At 37.2% G+C, this 26957-nt stretch overlaps 1 protein-coding gene across 1 annotated transcript in view; it reads left to right on the top strand.

Moving 5' to 3' along the window:
* Positions 1 to 26957, top strand: part of LOC126484423 (uncharacterized) — a 251771-nt gene that overhangs the window by 101956 nt on the left and 122858 nt on the right. The window contains exons 7-8 of the mRNA XM_050107937.1: positions 7168 to 7285; positions 9994 to 10152. Coding sequence (XP_049963894.1) covers positions 7168 to 7285; positions 9994 to 10152 — 277 coding nt within the window. The remainder of the gene's footprint in view (positions 1 to 7167; positions 7286 to 9993; positions 10153 to 26957) is intronic.

A 26957-nucleotide genomic window follows, 5' to 3' on the forward strand; every position in this document is an offset into this window, starting at 1 on the left:
TGCTGTAGTCTCAGCTTTTCTTTCCAGTGACTATTCCTTTTCCTTACTCCTATTTATGTATGTGACCTCACTATTTCAACCCCCCACCCTCACCTCTCTACCATTTCTAGCTTTCTTCTCTTATTGATTGTCCCACGGTGGTTTTTTTGTTTTTTGTTTTTTTCTTCTCTCTCTCTCTCTCTCTCTCTCTCTCTCTCTCTCTCTCTCTCTCTCTTTTTTTTTCCCACCCCCTCCAATAATCTGTCTTTCTTGTTACCCTGTCTTCCACTTTTATGTTCTCAGGTTTTCAAATAGCATCCGGTGTAGATACCATCAGTCTGTCTTTACTTCTCATCCCATCCAGAAGTTTGCCCTAACCCGGGGTTCTATGTGACTTTTCTGTTACTCTTCGCATTACCTAAACCTGACCAATCCTTTTCCTTCATTCGTGTTCCTTTCCATTCTTTGCTACACACAATGATGATACTTAAAATCACCTGGCACTGATTCATCAATACTTTCATTTGTATGACTCATTCTGAACAACAAACATCTCTCCAGTTACTGTACTTATCAAACAACAGAATCACTGTTATCCTCTTGTATTATCAGTCATTCTAAATGTTGTACTGCATCCCCCAGCTTGATACTCACTCCAAATTATACTGTTCACATATATAATATCACACCATGAAATAAGAGTTACACTACATTACATACAGTACTTACTACAACAAGTTAACATGTAAGATGGCTGCTATAAATATTTTTTATGTCCTGATGGTTGCAACTAGTGCTTCATTCAAGTCTCCTGCACCATTTTCCTCTTTGTTTTATACTGCATTTGTATGATCTTGGTTTCCCAACCTCTATAGTATAGTGACAACCATCCCGTCATGGTCTGGTAGTTATTATAAAACATTTTTCATCATGGTGATTCCCATCACGTTCTTTTATTGTTTGAGTAACTTTACTTAACACTGTGATTCCTCAAGTGTGTACATCTTTACTATCTGTACAGATCAAAGTAACCTAACTACTTCCTCGTAATTCAGTGAAACTATTTCTCTAGTTTATCATTAAACCTTTCCTCAAGTAATTTCACTATATTGTCCATTCATTTCTTAATTTTACGTTGTCCATAGGCAACTTGTCCAACTTAAATATTTGACCTTGTTGTATGGTACTACCATGTGGCGTTTGTTCGTGAATTACTAGACTTTGAGCAAATTTCATTGGTAGCGGTGGCTGGTTTCCATACCTTGATTATCAGTCTCTCTCTGTTTTGTTGAACTATTTCATCTGCTGAAAACGAAACTAGTTCTTGTTTACTTTCTTTCTATTTTACACAATGAAAGCAGGCTAGAAATATTGGACCAATTGCTATTGGTAAACTCATTGGTTTACCTCACTGAGTCACTCTCATACTGTCAAACATCTTATTATCGATCGTAGCTTATCTCGGACCCACCTCTGAGTCTTGCCAATTTTGCCATCCACATGATCTTTGAATTTTTGAACATGTTTTAAGGCTTATTCCCTTTTGTTAATTTATGTATGTTTCTTTTGCTTTCTTTTGCTAGCCATTTAATCCATATAGAATACTTATCTCCCTGCTTCTTCATTTCATCTACTTCTTTGCCCTATTTGCCCTGCCTTGCATCTAACTGAAAAATTCTCTGATTTGATTCATGCTTATGTTCAGATATTTCACCGTTCCTGATGTTATGTTTCTCATTGTTCTCATTTACGCTACTTCTCATTACTTTTGTCTGTCTTCGATTTACTCTCAATCCTTATTCTATTCTCATTAGACCATCCACTCCAGTCAGCAGATCATGTAATTCTTCTTCACTTTCACTTATGGTAGCAATGTCATCAGTGAATCGTATCAATGATATCCTTTCATCTTGAATTTTAATCCTACTACTGAACCTTCCTTTTATTTCCATCATTGCTTCTTCGATGTACAGGTTGAACAGTAGGGGCAAAAGACTACATCCCTGTCTTACGCCCTTTCTAATCCAAGCACTTCATTGTTTATTGTCCACTCTTATTATTCCCTCTTGGCTCTTGTACATATTGCATATTACCTGTCTCACTGTATAGCTTACTTCTATTTTTCTCAGAATTTCAAATGTCCTTAACCATTTTACATTGTCGAATGCTTTTTCCATGTTGACAAATCCTATGAACCTGTCTATAGTTTTCTTTAGTCTTGCTTCCATTATCAAATGCAATGTCAGAATTGCCTCCCTTGTGTCTTTACCTTTCCTAAAACCAAACTGATCAACTGCTGAGCTGATTGTGGGATAATTCTTGCACTTGTCAGTTCCTGCAGTCTTTGGAATTGTGTGGATGATATTTTTCCAAAAGTCAGATGGTATGTCGGCAGACTCAAACATTTTACACGCTAATGTGAATAGTCGTTTTGTTGCCACTTCCCTCAACAGATTTTACAAATTCTGGTGGAAAGTTTTCTACCCTTTCTGCCTTACTTGATCTTAAGTTGTCCAAAGCTCTCTTCAATTCTGATTCTAACACTGGATCCCCTATCTCTTCTATATTGACTCCTGTTTCTTCTATCACATCAGAGAAATCTTCTCCCTCAAAGAGCCTTTCAATGTGCTCTTGCCTCCTATCCACACTCTCCTCTGCATTTAACAGTGGAATTCCCATTGCACTCTTAATATTATCACCCCTGCTTTTAATGTCACTGAAGGTTGTTTTGATTTTCCTGTATGCTGAGCTTGTCCTTCCGACAATTATTCTTCACATTTTTCCTGCCGGCATTTCATCTTAGCTTCCCTGCACTTCCTATTTATTTCATTCCTCAGCAACTTGTATTTCTGTATTCCTGAGTTTCCCAGAACATTTTTGTGCTTCCACCTTTCATCAGTCAAATGAAGTATTTCTTCTGTTGCCCATGGTTTCTTTGCAGTTACCTTCTTTGTACCTATTTTTTCCTTCCCAACTTCTGTGATGGCACTCCTTAGAGATGTCCATTCCACTTCAACTGTACTGCCTACTGGACTATTCTTTATTGCTGTATCTGTAGCCTTAGATAACTTCAACCATATCTCGTCATTCCTTAGTACTTCCGTATCCCACTTCTTTGCCTATTTATTCTTCCTGACCGATCTCTTAAACTTCAGCCTACTTCTCATCACTAGTATATTGTGATCTGAGTCTATATCTGCTCTTGGGTACGCCTTACAATCCAGTATCTGATTTCGGAATCATCTGTCTGATCATGATGTAATCTAACTAAAATCTTCCTGTATCACCCCACATTTTCCAAGTATACCACCTCCTCTTGTGATTCTTGAACAGAATATTCACTATTATTAGCTCAAATTTATTACAGAATTCAATTAGTGTTTCTCCTCTCTCATTCCTTGTCGCAAGCCGATATTCTCCTGTAAGCTTTTCTTCTACTCCTTCCCCTACTACAACTGCATTCCAGTCCCCCATGACTATTAGGTTTTCATCGCCCTTTACATAGTGTATTACCCTTTCAAAATCCCCATATACTCTCTTTACCTCTTCGTCTTCAGCTTGCGATGACAACATGTATGCCTGAACTATCATTATTGGTGTTGGTTTGCAGTCGATTCTAATAACAATCCTATCACTGAACTGTTCACAGTAACACACTCTCTGTCCTACCTTCCTATTCATAACAAGTCCTTGTTATACCATTTTCCAGTGCTGTTGATACTACTCTATACCCATCTGACCAGAAATCCTCATCGTCTATCCATTTCACTTCACTGACCTCTACTACATCTAGATTGAGCCTATGCATTGGAGAGATCATGACACTTTTCAATTACAGGCCACATGTGCTGTGCATACGTGCTATGTGTCTTTAATGCAGTGGTTTTCATTCCTTCTGCATCCTCATGCTATTGATCATAGCCGATTCTTCCACCTTTAGGGGCAGTTTCCTACACCAAGGACAAGAGTGTGCCCTGAATGTCTGTCTGCTCCTCTTCCCTCTTTGACGAGGCCATTGGCAGAATGAGGTTGATTTCTTTTGCCGGAAGTCTTCGGCTGCCAATGTTACTATTAATCAAAATTTAACTACTGGCGGGTTTGGAAACCAGAACTGAGTACATTTTGATTACTAATCAAAGAAGCTACCCAGAGGCCATGGGTACTCCATCTTTACTGTTGACAGATTATGTACCTCCTCCCTTAATGTAGACAATTCAGGTTTTATTTCTTGTTTTGTTTCCTCTTGTTACTGTTTTAGGACCTTTATTTGTTCCATAATTTGCATAAACATCTCATCTGCATTCCCTTCCATGTTGGCTGTTTGTTGTTCACTCAGCCAAGGCAACAGTATTTGAATCTCTTCATGTTTTAGTTCTTTATACTTCTGTAACTATTACCACCAAAAAGAATATTTAATAGCACAATGCTTTGACAGCTCACTGAAGTTCACTACCCTGCACAAACTGCCTACCTCAGTCTCAAAAAGAATCCTATCTGTTACTACTTGGCATTGCTACTTTTTGTACTAAAATCTCCCACTACGATAATGTCCAAGATTCTGTCAGTCATACTTCTGCACTGTGTCTAAACTGAGGATTAAAATATGTTTCGTATTTAAATGGGAAGGATGCAGTCATGTACATTACCTAAGTCGTCTGACTCTGACTTCATACACAAAATAAAAAAATCGCTTAGACCATTTCCTACAGACCAAGGAGCATATTATCACTGTTTAAAATCATGGTAAGATTGATGGCTGCCAGTGTTTTATGGTCGGGGTTTATAGGTGCAATATCTTTGACATTCATCAGCATCGGTGGTTCAGATTCTCCCTAGCAGCGAGAGCTTCTGTCCACCCCTCTCCCTCCTCCCCTGCTCACATATCATACATGTGACAGGTAATTACATTTACAATTAGTATAGACTATAAAACATAAATTCATCCTTTTCTTAGTAAAAGTTTATTTAGTGGCGCCACATTCTAAGTGTTGGAGAGGTATAGACATAAAACAATTACTTAAATTAGGAGGACAAAGAGCTATCTTGTAATGGTTGGTTCATGGCACCATTACAAGAATACAGGGCTATTACAAATGATTGAAGCGATTTCATAAATTCACTGTAGCTCCATTCATTGACATATGGTCACGACACACTACAGATATGTAGAAAAACTCATAAAGTTTTGTTCGGCTGAAGCCGCACTTCAGGTTTCTGCCGCCAGAGCGCTCAAGAGCGCAGTGAGACAAAATGGCGACAGGAGCCGAGAAAGCGTATGTCGTGCTTGAAATGCACTCACATCAGTCAGTCATAACAGTGCAACGACACTTCAGGACGAAGTTCAACAAAGATCCACCAACTGCTAACTCCATTCGGCAATGGTATGCGCAGTTTAAAGCTTCTGGATGCCTCTATAAGGGGAAATCAACGGGTCGGCCTGCAGTGAGCGAAAAAACGGTTGAACGCGTGCGGGCAAGTTTCACGCGTAGCCCGCGGAAGTAGACGAATAAAGCAAGCAGGGAGCTAAACGTACCACAGCCGACGGTTTGGAAAATCTTACGGAAAAGGCTAAAGCAGAAGCCTTACCGTTTACAATTGCTACAAGCCCTGACACCCGATGACAAAGTCAAACGCTTTGAATTTTCGGCGCGTTTGCAACAGCTCATGGAAGAGGATGCGTTCAGTGCGAAACTTGTTTTCAGTGATGAAGCAACATTTTTTCTTAATAGTAAAGTGAACAGACACAATGTGCGAATCTGGGCGGTAGAGAATCCTCACGCATTCGTGCAGCAAATTCGCAATTCACCAAAAGTTAATGTGTTTCGTGCAATCTCACGGTTTAAAGTTTACGGCCCCTTTTTCTTTTGCGAAAAAAAGTTACAGGACACGTGTATCTGGGCATGCTGGAAAATTGGCTCATGCCACAACTGGAGATCGACAGCGCCGACTTCATCTTTCAACAGGATGGTGCTCCACCGCACTTCCATCATGATGTTCGGCATTTCTTAAACAGGAGATTGGAAAACCGATGGATCGGTCATGGTGGAGACCATGATCAGCAATTCCATGTCATGGCCTCCACGCTCTCCCGACTTAACCCCATGCGATTTCTTTCTGTGGGGTTATGTGAAAGATTTAGTGTTTAAACCTCCTCTACCAAGAAACGTGCCAGAACTGCTAGCTCGCATCAACGATGCTTTCGAACTCATTGATGGGGACATGCTGCGTCGAGTGTGGGAGGAGCTTGATTATCGGCTTGATGTCTGCCGAATCACTAAAGGGGCACATATCGAACATTTGTGAACGCGTAAAAAAATTTTTTGAGTTTTTGTATGTGTGTGCAAAGCATTGTGAAAATATCTCAAATAGTAAAGTTATTGTAGAGCTGTGAAATCGCTTCAATCATTTGTAATAACCCTGTACTTATAAACAGTTTGGTTGGCTGAGCATTTTTAAGTTGGAAATGCTATGAGTATCTATTGCCTTTAATGTTCTCTCTAGCACTGAGAGAAGAAATGTTATTTAGACAATGGCCTAGAGCCCATAAAACAAAAATTACCAGTGATGCAAATAATGCCTATGAGAGTCTGCTTTGTACAGCTGTGCTATTATATTAAAGAAAGCTTCTAATTTGAAAAATACTGCTCCATACTCACTTAAGCTGAATAGCTGCTGTTTATCTTTATTGGTAGTAAAACATTTACTCAGTTACTAAGTTTTTTCTTTCGGTTTTTTTTGTTTTCTTCAAATTTATGTACATCTGTAATAGTACTGTCTACAGTGTGCCTTGTGCAAATTTACTGTGAATGCTGCTGTGTGTGTGTGTGTGTGTGTGTGTGTGTGTTTGTGTGTGTGTGTGTTTTAGTCCTTTAATCTCCATAATACATAGGAGTGGCTAATGAAATAAATTTTTAGTGTTTTTTGGATATGTACTAATTCATAAATTCTCAATTGTTGTCATTTATGATATGAATAAATAGCCTTTCTAAAGTTTGTTTGTACACTAAAGGAATGACAGTCACTCTACACTTTGTGATCTGGAATTTTGCAGAGAGAAACTAGGGCAAGCTGAGGATCATGTAGATTAAGAACAAAAGTTATTTTCTGTGGTAACTTTCACAAAATACCTTTTCATTATTAAGTCAGGAAATAATATTTGTCATGAAACTTGATTTGTTTGTTTTTTAGTTTTGCATCCAGAGCAAAGAAAATTAAAAATGAACCTCATGTCAATGAAGTTCTTTCTAATGGCACTCTGCTGAAGAGGTATGCCTGCCAGTTGGCTAAATTAAAGGATGAGTTAGAGGTAAGTTGGAAAATATATTTGAAGTATTAACAGTCTGGGAAGATGTTAATATGTGAGTAGATACATTTATTGACGTGTTATAAGTGCCAAAAAATATGCATTTTAGGGTAAGAGTTGTGTAAAGATTATAGTACTAAATTTATATCAAGATTATGAATGCTAGTGTCCTTATACTTCCAAAATTTAGTTTAGTACACCTATTAAAATGACCGTGACTAGTTTGCAGACAATTACTGATTATGGTGAATAGCTGGAGTGTAGTCCCCATTAATGCTACATATTAATTTAAATGTTGTTCTTGTTGCTGTTATTGTTGTTGTGGTCTTCAGTCCAGAGACTGGTTTGATGCAGCTCTCCATTCTACTGTATGCTGTGCAAGCTTCTACATCTCCCAGTGCCTACTGCAACCTACATCCTTCTGAATCTGTTTAGTGTATTTATCTCTTGGTCTTCCTCTATGATTTTTAGCCTCCACGCTGCCCTCCAATACTAAATTGGTGATCCCTTGATGCCCTACCAAGTGATCCCTTCTTCTAGTCACGTTGTGCGACAGACTCCTCTTCTCCCCAATTCTATTTAATACCTCCACATTAGTTATGAGATCTACCCATCTAATCTTGAGCATTCTTCTGTAGCACCACATTTCAAAAGCTTCTATTCTCTTCTTGTCTAAGCTATTTATCGTCCACGTTTCACTTCCATACATGGCTACACTCCATACAAGTACTTTCAGAAATGACTTCCTGACACTTATATCTATACTCGATGTTAGCAAATTTCTCTTGTTCAGAAACGCTTTCCTTGCCATTGCCAGTCTACATTTTATATCCTCTCTACTTCGACCATCATCAGTTATTTTGCTCCCCAAATAGCAAAACTCCTTTACTACTTTAAGTGTCTCATTTCTTAATCTAATTCCCTCAGCATCACCCGACTTAATTCGACTACATTCCATTATCCTCGTTTTGCTTTTGTTGATGTTCATGTTATACCCTCCTTTCAAGACACTGTCCATTCCATTCAACTGCTCTTCCAAGTCCTTTGCTGTCTCTGACAGAATTACAATGTCATCGACGAACCTCAAAGTTTTTATTTCTTCTCCATGGATTTTAATACGTACTCCGTATTTTTCTTTTGTTTCCTTTATTGCTTGCTCAGTATACAGATTGAATAACGTCGGGGAGAGGCTACAACCCTGTCTCACTCCCTTCCCAACCACTGCTTCCCTTTCATGCCCCTCGACTCTTATAACTGCCATCTGGTTTCTGTACAAATTGTAAATAGCTTTTCGCTCCCTGTATTTTACCCCTGCCACCTTCATAATTTGAAAGAGAGTATTCCAGTGAACATTGTCAAAAGCTTTCTCTAATTCTACAAATGCTAGAAATGTAGGTTTGCCTTTCCTTAATATTATTTTTTAAGATAAATTGTAGGGTCAGTATTGCCTCACGTGTCCCAACATTTCTACGGAATCCAAACTGATCTTCCCCGAGGTTGGCTTCTACCAGTTTTTCCATTCGCTTGTAAAGAATTTGCGTTACTATTTTGCAGCCGTGGCTTATTAAACTGATAGTTCGGTAATTTTCACATCTGTCAACGCCTGCTTTCTTTGTGATTGGAATTACTATATTCTTCTTGAATATAATACATGTTAATATAATACATATTAATTTAAATTTCATAGCCCAGCTCTGCCATTACACCACCTTTCATTTGCTACTCAACATCTGTTTTTCTTATTCCGATTAGATAAAATGGGAATTCAAATCCAGTGTGTTAGACCTCTGTCTGCTTATTGCACTTTCAAAAAGGAAAAGATGTCCTCCAGTTGAAGCCCTAAATGACAGCCCAAATTAATTACAACACATCTGAGTTATTTTCTGTGACAGTATCTAGATTGTCTAGACACCAGTACTGACAAATGTGGTTTATTGCACCATTTAGCTCAGTCTCAGCTCACTTAATGGTGGAGGTGTGTGTGTGTGTGTGTGTGTGTGTGTGTGTGTGTGTGTGTGTGTGTGTGTAGCTAATCACGATACCATAAAAGAGGATTCCTACAAGACCGGTCTTGTTCATGCGACTCCACATCTCGACTAATCAGTGAGCGGTGAGCTGCTAGCATTACTTGTAATTATTTACATTTCATAAGGACTTACCATTACTGTAATTTCTCACAAATACATTAGCAGACTTTCTCAGTGATTCACACAAAATGCCCTAAAGAAGTAGCTGGATGCTGGATGATGCATATTATCCCCCTCACCTGCTTTTGTACTCTTTACAAATGACCTTGAGTTCCAAACTTTTTATGGAAGTAAGACAGTGATAGTAATGTTGGAGCTGCTTCTCCAGACTCACAAGTGTGTTGTTGTTGTTGTTAATGTTATTAATATTCTCAGTTTCTGTAGAACAAATTTAAAAAGAAAAAAATGTAGCTCCATTTTAATTGATCTACCAGACACCTGGCAACATCGGCATGCCACACTTAAATAATTTTAAATAATGTGCTAAGAGAACATGTCACAAGAGTTCTGATGACTTTAATTTAATGGAATGAGTGGTTTTCTTAACTCAGTCCATTATTTCCAATGCTGTTACGTTGACCTCTTTTGAGGTTTGTGAATTTTTTGGCACATTCTGTATTATTTAAAATCAGTATTATTTTTGACACTTGTAATAACTCTTCATTTTTTGTTGCCTTATTTCAGAAAGCAAAATCTCAAGATGTGGTTCAGGAAATGGAGAGTAAATTACTTGAGAAGGACCGCCTCAATACACTGTTGCAAGAACGAATTAATAGACTCTCTAAACAACTAATTGGAGCACGAGTATCGCAAAATGTTGCAGATGGTTCTGTTGTTGGTCTGGTAAGTGGCACAGAATTTAGCTAATTTCGAAAAAGATTTTAAGATGTCTCAAAATTTGTCACACTCAAACTTTCTTGCGTGTTTGTAGGTAGTAGCTAATTTTTAGTGTCATGAAAAGTTGGAACAGAATTCAGTCAGTTGGTGAACTGTAGACAAGGCAGAAACAATTTTGAATAAATATAATAGGGGCAGACATATGACATGATTGGGGTGGGGGGATGTAACATTTTCTGTGGCTGTGGCTTTGCTTAAACCATTTTGGCACTGTGGCTGGTTGTAAGTGGTGAGCGAGCAATGCTGGGTTCAGGTTCAACAAATGTAGAGCAAGTTCTGATTCTCTATTACCATAAGCTTTTTACATGCTCCAATGGGTTCCACTGAGCATAACAGGGGAACTTGAGTATTGCAGTGTGAGAATATATGAATCTTTATTTAACTGCTTCGATCACAAGAACGGGAGAAACCTCAGTTACAAAAAAAATTTCAATAAGGTGAAGTGTCCATTGATGAGGTATAGTCAAAACAGTTACTAGTGGGCAATGATGGAGACACCTGCCATATTCCTCTTGTATTGAGCTTACTCAAAAATGTGAAGCTCTATATAAAACTTTGACATCTCTATCTTTATGTTGATTGTCTTTGGATCCCACAAGTTCATAACACAACATACAAAGGAAATTTAAACTATTATGAAAAGAGTAAATGCAAACCTAGAGCATCTGTGATAACTTTAAATTATCGGTATCAGAAGGGCCACCTAAATTACATCCAGAATGAGTGAAGTATATCAAGATTCACACACACACACACACACACACACACACAGGAGGGCAGCATGAATGGTCACAGGTTTGTTTAATCCATAGAAGACTGTCACAGAGATACTGAAGGAACTAAACTGGAAGACTGAAGATAAGTAAACTATCCCGAGAAAGTCTATTAACAAAGTTTCAAGAATGGGCTTTAAATGATTACTCTAGGTATATACTACAATCCTGTGTATCGCATGGGTATAGTGAGGATAAGATTAGAATGATTACTGCATGCAAGAGGCATTCAACCATTCTTCCCGCACTCCATAAGTAAATGGAACAGGAAGAAACCCTAATGACTCGAGCAGTGGGAAGTACCCTCTGCTGACTTTGTTTGGATTTCTTCCTTTCTCTTTTTTTAAGAAACTATATTCCTTTCTCCGTGGCATTGGAAAGAGCATCTGTAAAAGATTTCAGCAACATAACCCTTAGGACTTGATTAACTAATAACAGTACGCCAAAAAGGCCTTCATGTAACTTGGGGTACAGTTTGTCAGGTATTACTAGCATGATTGTTTTACCAGGTGCACAAGGTGGTGACCTAGAGTATTGATACATGTTATAAACCTATTCTGGCCAGACAGCTCTGCGACTGAATTTCGTGTGGATTTATTGCAGCAGAAGTCTGTGTTGTACGGCATTTCGTGATTTCATTGTAGACCTTCTGTTAAATTTTCTCCACAGTTAAATGTTACGACATTTTAAGTCTGGTGAGCATGAAGGCTTTGTTCACTTTCTCAAACAACTGATCCAGTGATATTCATATGTTCTGCCATAAAGGTCTATATATTTATTTATTTTTTTTCTAATGAGACCATAACAAATAATGTTGAAATATGCGGCTAACAAGTTAGTCAGGTGAAGGAAACTTGTATTTGCAATATGTAAGAATTTTTTTCAAGTTTTAATGCAGTTTCAAAATGGATTTATACGCATAAGCACTCAAAACCATTGAAAGTTTCACAGTAAATAATGCTTTATAGTTGAAATATGGCATCCCGGCTAAGACACAAGTTGAAAATATGATCACTATTTTTTATTTACTTAAATTTGCCATATTTCGTGACAGTACCTTTTCCGTTAGACGTTTGCAAGGCGATATTAGTCTTGGCTTCAGTTGTCTAAGTATGATTCCACAATGCATCTATGTCAGCTGCAGAAATGACGTGGTTCAACGTGCTTCTCTCATTTTGGTGTTTCAAATACAGTCTCTTCAAATGTAGTTTCTTCTTTTTAGTTAATACAAAAATAATAGTAACATAATTCAAAATTATTTATGACGGCGACCTTCACATTGTTCTTCTGTCAACACACACCAAGAGTTAGCTGCCGACTGACTATAGTCAAAGACGACTCCATCGTCAAAGATATTTTACACAATTCACAAGTTTCCATTTGTAATCAGTCTCTTTGCTATTCTTCGATACATTTTCTAATAGTAATCAATATGCTTTTACTCTCAAAACAGAAGTAAATTAACATATAATAAGACAAATTATAATAAATTCTGACAAAAAATATAAGAAAACATTTACAATTCGGTATCGACAAATACGGTAAAAAAAATAACATCTCCCAGATCCATTACAACTGCTCCCCAGGGCTTTTGTTGTTATTGACATATACAACAAAATCCCGACCACACTCAGTGATGGATCTGTATTACACAATTAGTACACTAATGATGCAGTCTGATAACCTCTTCCAAATTTGGACTCTTTGAATCTGTGGACTTGTTACTGGCTGTTGTTGCAATGGTACTTCCCCATCAATCTCATACACAAAAAAAAATTCAAGTAAAGAAATTATTTGACATGACAAATATACATGGTATAAAACATACATGAGAAATATTCTAACATACAGCATACAGATTGAAAATAATAGAAAGGTAAAACTCATTTCCTAGAATAAGTTTTAATTTTTTTTAAATATTAATGTTAATTTCATTATGCTTACATATTGTACAGTAAAAATGATACTGGACATATATAGTGTAGTGTTTTTTTTTTTCTTTTGTATATTTTTTTTGCTTATGATTTTCTTTTTAAATTTTTTCTTTTACTCATTTTTTTAATTTTGTATTTTTTTAATGATTTTCTTCTTTTAGTACAGCTAAAGATACATCAGTATTATCTAAATTTTTTTCAATTATTTATGTACACTTTCCTCTCTTCTGCAATATTACTACAAGTCACATTCTTGTGAAGAGTACTTTTGCTCCCAACAACATCAGTATAAACAACAATAAACTGCTCATATATCATGAGGCTTTATCTAAAATTGGTTTTGAAACTTATACCTTTGCATGCATGTCCTCACATGCATGCCTTCACCCACAGGGAAGACTTGGCTTCCAAAAATTAGAAAAATTCAGAAATGCTCACTATGGAGACCTTTTTTTTTAAAAAAAAAAAAAAAAAAAAGTAAAAATAAATCTTTCTCTCATTCTTTGTTACAACAGTGTTTTTTCATCAGTTTCAATTAACATGTGACTTCAAATTATTAATTTATACATGCAAATATACATACTTGGTTGTACAGGCAGTTTTGTTCTAACAAGCGTATTCCAGTGGAGGACTTTTGTTTTAGATGATAATAGGTTATTTAAATTTTGAAATTATGATTTCTGTTTATACAGTTTTAGAGAGACAACATTCCTGAGACCAAATAATTTCTTTGACTTAGGATACACCAAACAATAAGAATTAGGGTGTGGATTTTCTATGACTTCAAAAGGCCCAATATAGATATCAAAGAATTTTTTAATTTCTGAAGTTAACGTTTTTGATCTTTCATGAGATTTGACCAGAACAAGATCCCCAATTTTAAAAGTGGTTAATCTTACCCTATTGTTATGTCTTTTATTCCTCTTTTCCCCTTGTTTCCTCATAGTTTCCCTGACAATATCTTCTCTCTCTTGCATAGTTAAAGGTGTACATTTAGGAAATTCAATAAGTTCTGATATAAGATTTGGAGGTCTAATATTAAACATAATCTCATGCGGTGAAAATCCTGTGGAACTATGTTGTAGGCTATTCATAATATCTTCAAAATTTCGAATGTGCTCAAACCAGGTTGGATGTTTATGGCTACAATAAGTTCTACAAAGTCTCCCAATTTCCCTCATATATCTTTCTGCAGGATTGGTGGACGGAGAATAAACAGATATAAGTATATGCTTCAATTTCGATCTTTCAATAAATTTTTTCCAAATTTTAGAGGTGAACTGTGAACCATTATCTGATAATATAGCTTTTGGTTTACCCACCTGTGCGAAATAATCTCTTTCAATTTTTATTATAATTTCATGGCTAGTAGCTTTTTTCACAGGATATAGTTTAATTAATTTTGAAAATACATCTACCATAACAAATATGTAACAGTGACCACCTTTACTCTTTGGTAACATTCCATATAAGTCCACTGCGATAAGATCTAAAGGTTTTTCTGGAATAATGTTTTGCATCTCTCCACCACATCTTTGATTGCTCACTTTAGCTCTCTGACATTTGTCACAGGTTGCCAATTCTTTTCTTACCTTCTTTCCAATATTGTAAAAATAAACATTTTCTTGTATCTTTTGAATGCACTTCTGTATCCCACAATGACCAAAACTTTCATGTATGTAAATGATCAGCTTATCAGCATCTGCCTCTGGCCAACACAGTTTCCAATTATCAGAATCTACATCTGTTCTCCGAAATAAAATCCCCTTATGCAATTTGTAAAATTTATCAAGTTTCTCATACCCCTTCTTGCCTAAACATTCTTTGATTAATTTCCAACTCTGATCTAAATTTTGATTTTTTCTAATTTTGTTACACATAGCTCTAATTGTTTTTTCATTTTCCACCCCTTTCAAGTATCTAATTTTAAATTGATTTTCCTCCTCTTGTTCCAAAATCTTCTTTTCTCCCCCAATTGGTAACCTTGAAAGTGAATCAGCTACTACATTCTCAGAACCTTTTATGTGTTTGATTTAAAAGTCAAACTGTTGCAGAAAAATTGCCCATCTGGTCAATCTACTGTGGTATAATTTGCACTCTTGTAAGTAACTCAAAGCTTTGTGATCCGAAAATACTATGGTTTTATGTCCAATAAGGTAAATTCTAAATTTTGTAAAAGCCCAATGAATTGCCAAAAGTTCCTTCTCTGTGACTGTATAATTTTTCTCATGCTTGAGCAACATTCTGCTTGCAAATGCTATGGTACAATGTATCTTAACTCCATTCTCTACTCTTTCTTGAAATAACTCTGCTCCAAGCCCATAATTACTGCTATCCGTATTCAAACAAAATGGTAAATTAAAATCAGGTCTGTGTAATAAGTGTTGCTTCCTCAACTCTTGCTTAATTTTATCAAACTCTTCCTGACAACTTTTATCCCAAAACCAAACGGCGTTTTTCTTAAGTAATTGACTTAAACATGGTGCATTCAGACTCTGATCACTTGTATGTTTTCGGTAATAACCGCATAACCCAAAGAACGACTTTAATTGTTTTTTAGTCTTAGGAATAGGAATTTCTGAAATTGCTTTAATTTTTTCTGGATCTGCCAAAATTCCCTTGTCTGTGACATGACCCAAAAATTTTAATTCAGAAACTGCAAATTTACATTTCTCTAATTTCAATGTCATCCCCCCTTTTCTAAGTTTTTCACAAACTGACTTCAAAATCAAAAAATGTTCCTCCCAATTTTGCCCTGTAACCAAAATGTCATCTACATAAATTAATAAATTATCAGTTTAGACGCAAGTTCTTGCCCCAGTACATGATCCAAAGCTCTTATAAATTCGGAAACAGAAGAATTTAACCCAAATGGCACAACACAATATTGGTAACTCTTACCATTGTACAAGAAAGCAGATATTTTCTAGAATTAACCGAAAGTGGTACCTGATGAAAACCCGAAGTTAGATCCAAACTTGACATATATTTTATATCTGTAAATTTATAGAGTAACTTATCAATATTTTCAGGATGGTCTGTCTGTCTGAACAAAATTTTATTTAAGTGTCTAGAGTCCAAAACCAATCTTACTCCACCATCTTTTTTCGAAACTACTACTAGAGGATTATTATATGCACTGATACTCCTTTCTATTATATTACATCCTTCCATCTTTTTCAGCTCTTTCTCAACAGCAGGTCTTTTTGATATTGCAATACTGTATGGTTTTATGAAAAATGGTTCATGAGGTTTTACCTGAAGCTCACACTGATAACCCTTTACCCTTCCAGGTATGTCACTGAAAACATCACTATATTCCCACAGCAGATTTTCTAACTGTTGTTTTTGCTCCCCAGATAAATTTACCGTTTCTGAAATTTTCAAATTTACTAAATTCCCAAATTCAACTTCATCAGTATCAAATCTATGAGTTTCAATATTCTCCAATCTATTTTCTTTTAGTAAATTGATACTGTCAAAATTTCCATTACTCTGATCACCAAGTGTGTTCACAAAATTTGTCTGAATGTATTCCCTTTCACTAGTTTCTATCAAAAGTTTTCTTCCAACCCAATCAAATGCTGTATTTACTTTTTACTATCCAATTCATACCCAAAAGAAAATCCTCATTAAATTCCTGAATTACAAAACATCCATGTGTGAACAACTTGCCTTCAATTAAAAATGTCACTAAAGCCTGGCTTTTTACCAATTTACTGCTCTTCCCAGAAGCACCTTTTATCTTTACCCCAACAACTGGCATTTCAACATAATCTTTCCCCACTTTCAATTTCTTACTTAACCTTTCAGATATTCCCGAGATCTCACTTCCTGTATCAATTAAACATTTACCAATCCATGACCCAATTTGAACTTTTATATAAGGACTGCAAAATTGATCACTTTTCTCAGAACCTGTATCCTCATGTAATAAATCACTTTCAATTTCCCCAAACCTATACTTATCAGAATCATATGGTATATCATTACATGTATTATTTGTCACAGTTATAAAATTTGCACAAGACACAAAATTGTCATGAGTACTCTCTATTATCTCAAATAGCCAAGAATTTTCATCCAAATCACATTGTATACTATTGAAGTACTTATCCTTCAGCTTTTCAAAAATAAAATATCTCATCTTTTTCCACCACTCAGGACATACAGTTTCACATACATTAATAAGCATCTTTCTAAAGTTCTTGTCAAAAGAAATAGTTTCACTGTTCAGTCATATATTCATAAGAAATGTGTGTGTATCATTAGTATCTGTAAAAGTTTCACTTAGGTTAGAAGTTATACATGTGTCATCATTATTTGTGTAGTCAGATTCTTTACCAACAACATCAAAATTCACACTTTCACATACATCCAGCTTGTGAGATTTTTTCATCCTGGTAACATCCCTGGGAATTTCTATAATATTCTCACTATTTAATCCATTTTCAACCATGTGTAATACCCAACTCCCTATTTAAACTAATGAAATACCTTTCCTCAACATCATCATCAATACCATTACCATCATTATCAACTTTATCAACAACATCATTATCATTACACATATTCAGGTCATACACATTCAAATTATCCCCCAAAATGTTATTTCCCCTTTCTAAAGTTACCAGATCCCTTTCACCAACATTTTCATTCTCACAGCATGCATTCTCTCTTTCATTCACACACATCTCTGAACTACTACAAATTACATCATCTGACAAAGTGTTGTTCTTTTCTGGCCAAGTGTAAAACTCTGTTAAATTAAATGAATCACAATTACTTTTATCTATTGTATGTTCTTGTGTACTGAAAATGTTATCTTTATCATCATTATTTTCCTCTTGAAATTTCTTCAATAAGTAACAACTAATGACCTCATGTGATAGCTTAGGTTTGGAACTGTCCTGTTTGGGTTTATGATAGTCACATCCATTGGTCCTTTCATCATGCTCACCTTCTGCCTCAACCTTGCGGACCTTCAAGGGGGCGTCTACTCGATTTTTATTTCCGGTTCCTGTATGAACTGCTGATTGTAGTTCTGCCAATGTCTCTGATCAACATTTCTGATCCCATTCCTATGCCAAACATTACCTGATTGTTGGTAGTTTCTATTGTACTTACCTCTATCAAAATTTCTGTGATTTTGATCCCTAAAATGTTCTCTATTTTGTTGATTATTAACGCGAAAATGTTGTTCTTGTTTTGGATAAAAATTATGGTCCTTCTTTTCAAAATTGTTATATCCCCCTGAATTTTGACTGACACCATGATAATTGTTTTGTTCCCTTTTTTGAAAATTATCATTTCCCCAATTTTGACCGTTACCTTTCTGAGTAAACCCACTGTGTGTTCTTGTTGTTACCCTATCCAACTTTTCAATATAATTGAGAAACTGCTCTACATTACTATCAGGACAATGAACTAAACTCAACTGCATTGCTGATGGCAATCTTCTCTTTAAGGTATCAATTTTGATCGTCATCCAAAGGTTTTGTTAAATGAATAAGTTTTTGAAGTTCACTTTTGCAAAATTGTTTCATGTTCCCATCTGATTCTCTATAGTTTCGCCCATTCAAAAATTCACTTTTGATTCTAGTTTGTTTAAGATCATCCCAAAATTTTTCCAGAAATTTTGATTCAAATTCTGAAAAGGTCATCCCCAAAGTTACAATCTGGTTTGCCCAAGTCAAAGCTTCCCCTTCCAAGAATTTTTTCACAAATTTAATTTTTATTTCATCTGGAGAGTGAGGTAAAAAACAATCCATAGAATACTGCATAAAATCAACGGGATGTAAGGGTCCATCTACCGAAAAGTGCTTCACTGGAATATTAGATACAAGATTACATGTGATGACATTGTAATTTTTGCTTTGAAATTCAATGTTAAAACTTTCAATTTTTTCGCTAAGTTCTTTGACAGATTTTTTGTTTTCTAACTCATTGCATTCTACTTTTTCTTCTAGAGTAACCAAACGATTGTCAGTTTTTTGTTCTACATTTTTTACTAAAACTTTTGTATTCTCATCCAAATTTTTAATATCCCCTTTTATCTCACTAAAATCCATTAAATTTCTTTCCCTATCTACCAGTAACTCATTTTTTACAGTATTAATTTCACCGCTCAATGTAGCATCAATTTCATTTACTTTTGCTTCCACAGATTCAATTTTTTCCTCAACACTGCCAACTCTGTTCGAAAGCTCACCCACTTGGGTATTGACTGCTTGGACTTGCAACAAAATGTTATCAATTTTTTCATCCCAGTAAGTCTTATTGTCATCAAATGATTGTTTAATTTCTTTCATGAAATTTACAAGAAAACTTTTTAAATCAAATTGATCGGTTCTTTCTCTTTCATTTGACCTGTCCTGATGTTCGAAGTCTATTAAATTACTACTTTCTACTTTAGGCACAATACTCTCGAAAATCTCATAAGTCATTGTGAAGAACAAAAATTTATACACAACAATATAAAACAAGATAAAAATATTGTTGTAACAAAATACGAGGGCTTAGTGACTTATCTGGAACACTCTTCTACTGTTGCAAAACCACGTTTTCCATCCATGTGATTGTTTCCAAAATTCTTGAAGTATTTTCTTCTGTCGAAAATTATATTTTTTGCCGAAACATTTCTTCTCCAAAACTTTTACTTCCCGATGAACACAAACACTGTAACACACATTCTAAAGAAACTGGTATTAACATACAAAAATTTTCTTCCTCGTAGCACTGTTGAAAATCTCGTGAACACAATATCCCGGCTACAGTCCCCAGTTGAAATATGGCATCCCGGCTAAGACACAAGTTGAAAATATGATCACTATTTTTTATTTACTTAAATTTGCCATATTTCGTGACAGTACCTTTTCCGTTAGACGTTTGCAAGGCGATATTAGTCTTGGCTTCAGTTGTCTAAGTATGATTCCACAATGCATCTATGTCAGCTGCAGAAATGACGTGGTTCAACGTGCTTCTCTCATTTTGGTGTTTCAAATACAGTTTCTTCAAATGTAGTATCTTCTTTTTAGTTAATACAAAAATAATAGTAACATAATTCAAAATTATTTATGACGGCGACCTCCACATTGTTCTTCCGTCAACACACACCAAGAGTTAGCCGCCGACTGACTATAGTCAAAGACGACTCCATCGTCAAAGATATTTTACACAATTCACAAGTTTCCATTTGTAATCAGTCTCTTTGCTGTTCTTCGATACATTTTCTAATAGTAATCAATATGCTTTTACTCTCAAAACAGAAGTAAATTAACATATAATAAGACAAATTATAATAAATTCTGACAAAAAATATAAGAAAACATTTAAAATTCGGTATCGACAAATACGGTAAAAAAAAACATCTCCCAGATCCATTACATAGTGACTTTTGGAGTTTTCTCCACAAATCAAAAGCCTGTTTTATTTAGTTGATAAGCTAGCACCATGTATATTGAATTAAGAAACTTTCCAAACAATGTACTTAGATGTCAGTTAACAAGTAAAAATGGGCATTGATTAAGCAATCCCATCTTTATCATTTAAAGTTATGCTGAAACAGGATTATAAAAGCAACTCAAAGCAGTTGACACAGTGCTGCTGGTTTCCGACTGCACAGGCCTATAAGAAAACTTGTCATAAAAATGCATATCTGCTGTTCTGTGTCAACTACCTCCCAGATGGCAGAGACTTCTTGAAATGGCAGTATAATCCAATCAGAATCAAAATTCAGAAGAAAATGGCAGACATCTTTTATGGAGGCTCAATAACAATCACAACTCTCTGGTTAACATTGTTGCCACAGCTCAGTGTAATGATAGTTTGTCTGCCTGAAGTTATGTGACTATAGCTGGAGTGGAGAACTGGATCAAGTTTAATCAAGAACGGACTCAGTATACTAACTCAGATTTTAGGATAATGTACGCTGCCAGCCATTCAGTCTCATCATTCAGTGGGAGAGATGCCTAATAGCAGTTCATTTGGAATGTAGGAGTTCTAGAAGTGTTTTGAACTGAGGTTCTGTGACTAAAGACATCTCAGTGATATTTGGTGCTAATGTTTTTAGTTTTAGGATGTGAAGAGAAAGCTGTGTATTTTTTGCTTGTGTAGAATCATTATTAGTTTGAGACCAGAAACTGCAACAGCAACTTGTCAGTTACAACTTACAGTGGACAGGTTAAAGAAGTGGGCTGTAAAGACACATTTTCAGTTCTCTGCACGCATGCACGTGTGTGCCCCACTCCAACTACCCCCCCCCCCCCCCCCCCCCCACCTCCCCAACTGGTGCGCGCATGTGATCCCCCCCCCCCCTACACACACACACACACACACACACACACACACACACACACACACACACACACACACACACACTCCTTAGCACTGCCCCCCCCCCCCCCTGTGGCTCCGATGACCTCGCCTCTGGAAGCTGCTCCCTCTGCCTGGCTGAAGAAAAGTGTCCTCCTCCTTCGGCACCTGCCAGTGATGGGAACTCCTCCCCCACTGTGTCTCCCAAACCAGAAGCCAGATGTCACAAATAAGCCACAGGACCCACAGTCGATGCGCCCCAAGGTTTCCTCCTTTCTTGGTTCCAGATCTCACTGAAGCCTGCTCTCTCTCTCCATGCACTGCCCTCCTTGACCTACGAAAGAGGAGGAAGAGGAGAAGAAAAAACAGAAGTCTGGGGACACAGCATTGCTGGTGCCTTCATAGGCACCCTCTTAACCTGAGACAGTCCTCGTTTATGTACATCACCCATTCCTTGTTGGTGATGGATGGTGAACCAGTGGCTTGACCAGTTTTGGCCTGTTTGTCTCCCATTTGGATCGCTTATTCAATGGAATTGTAATGGATACCGCCATTACCTTCTGGAATTGTATGCCTTATTTCCTTTTACTCGGAGCTAGGGTTGTTATCCAGAAATGCCACTTTACTGAAGCTCGCTTACTGAGCCTTCATGGGTTCCATGCCTTGTGTCAGCTGTGTTGGCCATTTCAGGGCATCCAGTGGCATCTGCACGTTGGTTGCACCAAATTGAACGTGGTTGCCTTCTGGATCCACTTGGGCTCTGCAGTTATGGTTTGCATTCCGTAGCTCCTTTGACAGGCCACCTACGCCAGCTTTCCTAGCTACCCTCCTTCAGCAACTACCCCTACTTCCCTCTTCCTTCAGGATTTTAATGCCCATCACCCCTTGTGAGGCAGTGCTTTCTTGTTTAGCCTGGGTCAACTCATAGACAAGTTTCTTGCAGACCATGACCTGTTCCTTCTTCATGATGGCTCCCCTACACATTTCAGTGTCGTTTATGGCAGTTTCTCTGCTATAGATCTGTTGCTCACTTCCCCTTCCTATTTTCCTCCATTACATTGGTCACCACATGATGACCTTTGGGATAGTGTCCACGTCCCATGATTCTCTCAATCCCTTCCCACCTCTCTCTGGCCAGGTTATGGGGACAGATTTGTGGCGTCAAGTCAGATTCCTTTTTGCTCAGTTATGGGTTATCTCAGGCTCATCCACGAATAGTGCCCGGCGGGTGCAAGACAGTGTAGTGCAGCACCCTGTATGCGACCGTGTGTCAGCATAGGAGCAAGAGAGATAGCTGTGGAGTGAGTGAGACCGCACAGCACAGCACTGCTCTGCGCTGGCTGTCCTGCAGTCAAATCCAACATAAACAAAATAACACATGAAGTGCAGCTCTGTAAAAGTGGTCAGTGAGCAGTAAAACAAGTAAACAATTTACTTTTTACGTAACAATTAGTGTTCGTGTGGCAGAATTACAATGCAAAGCTTTAGAACACAATATCCAAAACAAGAATCCAAGAACAACTTAGATTTCTGACCCACAGGTTGATTCTATTTGTATTGCACATGCACACTTTTCATATGTACATTAAGCGTCTTCGGAAGGATATATCAATTTCTTAAATGAACTAGTGTCATAAATATTCTATTCTAGAAGTAATTTTACATAAGGGATATAGTGTTTCATTCTTACTGTTAGCAGTTACAAGTAAATATTGCTGTTGTACTTCGTGCTACAGCTTTTTGTATCTCTTTTCAGAGTTTAGACATCAGATCCTTAGTTTGCTGTTTTGTACGCAATAATTCGTAAAGAACACAATTAACAATTTACATGTTTTTCTTTTTCAAGGAAATGTTTTTGTTTAGGTTTGATACAATATTCTGAGAGACTGCTAATCTCAAAGAATTTGTCAAATTTTTATCGCTAAGTAGTGAACGGTTCTTAGTTTCAGCAAGCTTTAAAAGAGAGAAGAAGTGCTCATGAACATACATGGAACAAAATATTGAGAGAACTCTGGCCGCAAGCTTGTGCAAAAGAGGATACTTCTTTCATGGAAAACAGATGTAAAAGTCCTCCAAAGCTTTACACATAAGAAAGCGGTCCTTCAGGCGGATATCGCACTGCAGGTCAATCAGCTCTAGTTGAAACACTTGTGAGACATCCTCTGCCCGAAAGGAAAACGGGCGAACAAATATATCTAAGGCCAGTTGAAGCTCATTTCTCCAAAAGTGTTCTCAAACTCTTCTTATAATTCGGAAATGATTTGAACATAATCTGAAAAATCCATATCTTCTTTAACGCTGTCTAGTGCAGGGAAGTGTCCGCAATTCTCCTCGTGCAACTGTTTCACCTTGGAATGAAATTTTCAAAGTATTTAAATCACCAGTTAGGTCACTGAAAAAAGCCAAATTTGCCACCCGTTTAGGATCACGAAGTAATTCTCCTGGATATCCTTTCATTTCCAAAAAGGTATTGATTTTGTCCCTCAAGGAGAAAAACTGATGAAGCACCGCCCCTCTGCTCAGCCACCTTACTCGGGCGTGGGAGGGGATGTCTGGGTATTCCGCTTTGATATCAGCCAGAAATTCTTTAAATTGGTGATGTGCGAGTCCATGCGAGAGAAGATAATTAACCATTCAAAGAACAGTGCCCGCAACATTTTTTTATGTTGACAATCTTCACACAAAGTGCCTCCTGGTTTATCAGACAATGGACTGCCACAAATAGGGAACAATTGACTTCAGCCATTTTTAGTAGTGCAGGGGCTCCATCTGTTGTTACAGTGGTCAGGTGTTCCCATTTGAAATCCGTTGACTCAAACATGTTTACCGTGGCTAGAAAAAGATCCAAACCCCTGGTTATGTCTTTTAATGGTATAAGGTTGAGAAATTCTTCATTGACACGCAGATTGTTATCAACACCGCGATTGAATATGACCAGCTGAGATATGTCCACAGTGTCTGTAGATTTGTCAAGAGGGATAGAAAATGAAATGAAACTTACCGCTCTCTCCATTAATTGCTGCTCCATATCTGAGGCCATATCTTCAACTCGGTGAGCAACAGTTTGAGGCGAAAGAGCTATTTTTTCAAATTTTTCCATGAGCTTTGCTGGACAAATACAAGCTGCCGAGTCGACCAGGGAATCCTTGAAGAGATTCCCAGCCGCAAATTAATTGTTTCATTCATTGAAACCCAAATAAAAAACTAACAAAAAAATATTAGTTTTAGGTGTGTTTTCCCTTAGTTCCTCTGAAAAGCGGTTATAGGTGCTAGCAAGGACAGCGAAATGTGGTTGCAAAATAAATTTTTATTTATTGGAATATTTGCCTTTTAATTAATTGAAAATATAGGTCAAATTACAAAATAGGTTTTCCTATCCGTGAAAACACAAATACACAAAAACAAAGAATGACTCTTAATGACACTTTGCTGTCCAAGAGAGCATTTGTGATGGTTTTTCAGAAAGTGGCCGAAAAAAAAAAGGAACGCACCTGAAACTTTTTCTGATGTCTGTGCAATGCGATTTAATGAAACCTCAATATAAAAATTAACCGAAAAGAAGTGTTTCTTGTAGCTGACAATCTAATATTTGATAACTGGCACATTGCTAAGTGACATATCAGATTATAAAATATAGTTTTATTTTTCATCTTTATAAATAATAAGAGTCATACAATAAGAAACACTTACTTCATTGTAATGCTGCTTGAAATTTTCTTCAGCTTTGTCTGGCATTCTTCTTGCTACAAATTTTCAAATTGATCTTTGTGACAGGTATTAAAGGGCCATTCAATCAAGTAGTTTTTTTATATACATGAGGTTTCGACGACATACTAAACATTTGGCATAATTTTTGACTGCAGTACAAAAGCAATTAATTTCCCACTCAGGTGTAAACAGTGCGGATGCACTGCTCTTTTTTTTTTTCCTCCTACTGCTGTCATCCATCTTGAACAACTGAATCCTTACATCTGTTGAACGACTCAGCCATGGCAACATTTGAATTCATCCGGGTTCTGGCCTCGGGCGATCATGGACGCTAACGCCCCAGGGGCACAGTTTGGGCGAGCCTGGTTTAACTCTGAGGGGTCAACCCCATGTCCCATAGAGTTTCTGTGATCAAGGGGTCTCCCACCATGTGGCATTCTTCCCTTCCCCCCTCCTGATGGGAATGTACGGTCATCTTCATGTCGACCTTACCATGTTGACCCATGGTTTTCCCCTCCGAAATGAGTGCCCCCTCCGCCTCCCATGTAGTTGCGGGGAGTCCTCTCACAATGATCTGTATTTTGCTGGACTGCCCCCGCCTTTTGGCCCTTCGCACTAAATATGCCCTCCCACCTTCCTTGTCTCAGGTGTTAGCAGATGAGCCTTATATGGTTACATCCATCCTGAGTTTTCTTCGCAAAAGTCGGCTGTCCTCCCAGATTTAAGTACCTGAATTTCCTTCTTGAATCAGGGTCCCTCGGCTAGTGTTGGCATTGGTATGGCAGACTTTCGGCCTTGCCTCCATGCTGGCCAGGTTTTCCCCCCCACTTTTCCCTGCATTTTGTCTGGTCTTTTGTGGTGTCTTGTTATCGATTTTCTAGTGTTTTCTTCCCTTGCTGTTCCAGTTGTGCTGCTATCATAGTATGGTGTGAATATCGGGTTGGGTTGGTGGTGGTCCCGGCACCCCATCTTGCATAGTGCCTTTGGGGTGCCGCTTGGTCGTGTCCCCCCTTCCCACAATCAGTCAAACCAACCACAATCAATCAGCTACATACAGTCACACAGTTTCTGCCTGTTACCATAATAATATTGGGAAGGACAGCCTTGCAGGTGTGTTAACATACTATTTGTTTAAGAGTCAGGGAAGCAAAATAGTAAAGCAATGTATTTACAGAAAATTGTAATGACTGATAAAGTCAACCTGGTTGGAGGTCAGTAAGGGGTCTGCAGAAATGTAGCAACAAGCAATGCAGTAGGCCTTACCAATTGGCTTACAAGAAATTTATAGAATTTTTAGATTTTGTAAAAGCTTCTGACAATGTTGGTAGCTGCATCATATTATACACAGCTGTACTTATTTTATTTTGACTGTATATTTCGTCCAAGGTCAAATCATCGTCAGGTAATAAAACATATTCATCTGTGCATCCTAAAATTGCAGTAACAAATAACTTTCCATTCTTGAAATGTTCTGTCTAAGCAGAACATTTAGAACACACATTTACTGTTTTGCAGTATAAACATTAAGTACCTGGAATAAACTTTAGTACCTAGTCTATCAGTGTTGACTGGAATACACGCTTTCATAAAAGGCAGAGTGTGAAAAGTTATCTGCAATGTGTACAGAAATCAGACTGCTGTTGTGAGACCCAAAGTACAGGAAAGGGAAGCAGTGGTTCAGAAGAGAGGAGGGTTGTAGCATATCCCCAGTGTAATTTGATCTGTACATTAAACAATCTTTGGAGGAAGCCAAGGAAAAATTTGAAAAGAGAATCAAGCTTCATGGAGAAGAAATAAATCTCTGAAGTTTGCCAATGGTATTGTAATCCTGTCAAATGGCAAAAAACTTGGAAGAGTAGTTGAACAGAATGGACAGTGCCTTGAGAAAAAAGATTCTAAGATCAACATCAACAAAGGTAATGGAATGTAATCAAATTGATTGTGACTCTGAGTGAATCAGATTAGAAAATGATTCACATGACATATTAGAAGTTGAGCTACTTGAGAAAGGGGACGTCCTTGT

The sequence above is a fragment of the Schistocerca serialis genome, chromosome 6 (genome assembly GCF_023864345.2).
Source record: "Schistocerca serialis cubense isolate TAMUIC-IGC-003099 chromosome 6, iqSchSeri2.2, whole genome shotgun sequence".
NCBI classification, from domain to species: Eukaryota; Metazoa; Arthropoda; class Insecta; order Orthoptera; family Acrididae; genus Schistocerca; species Schistocerca serialis.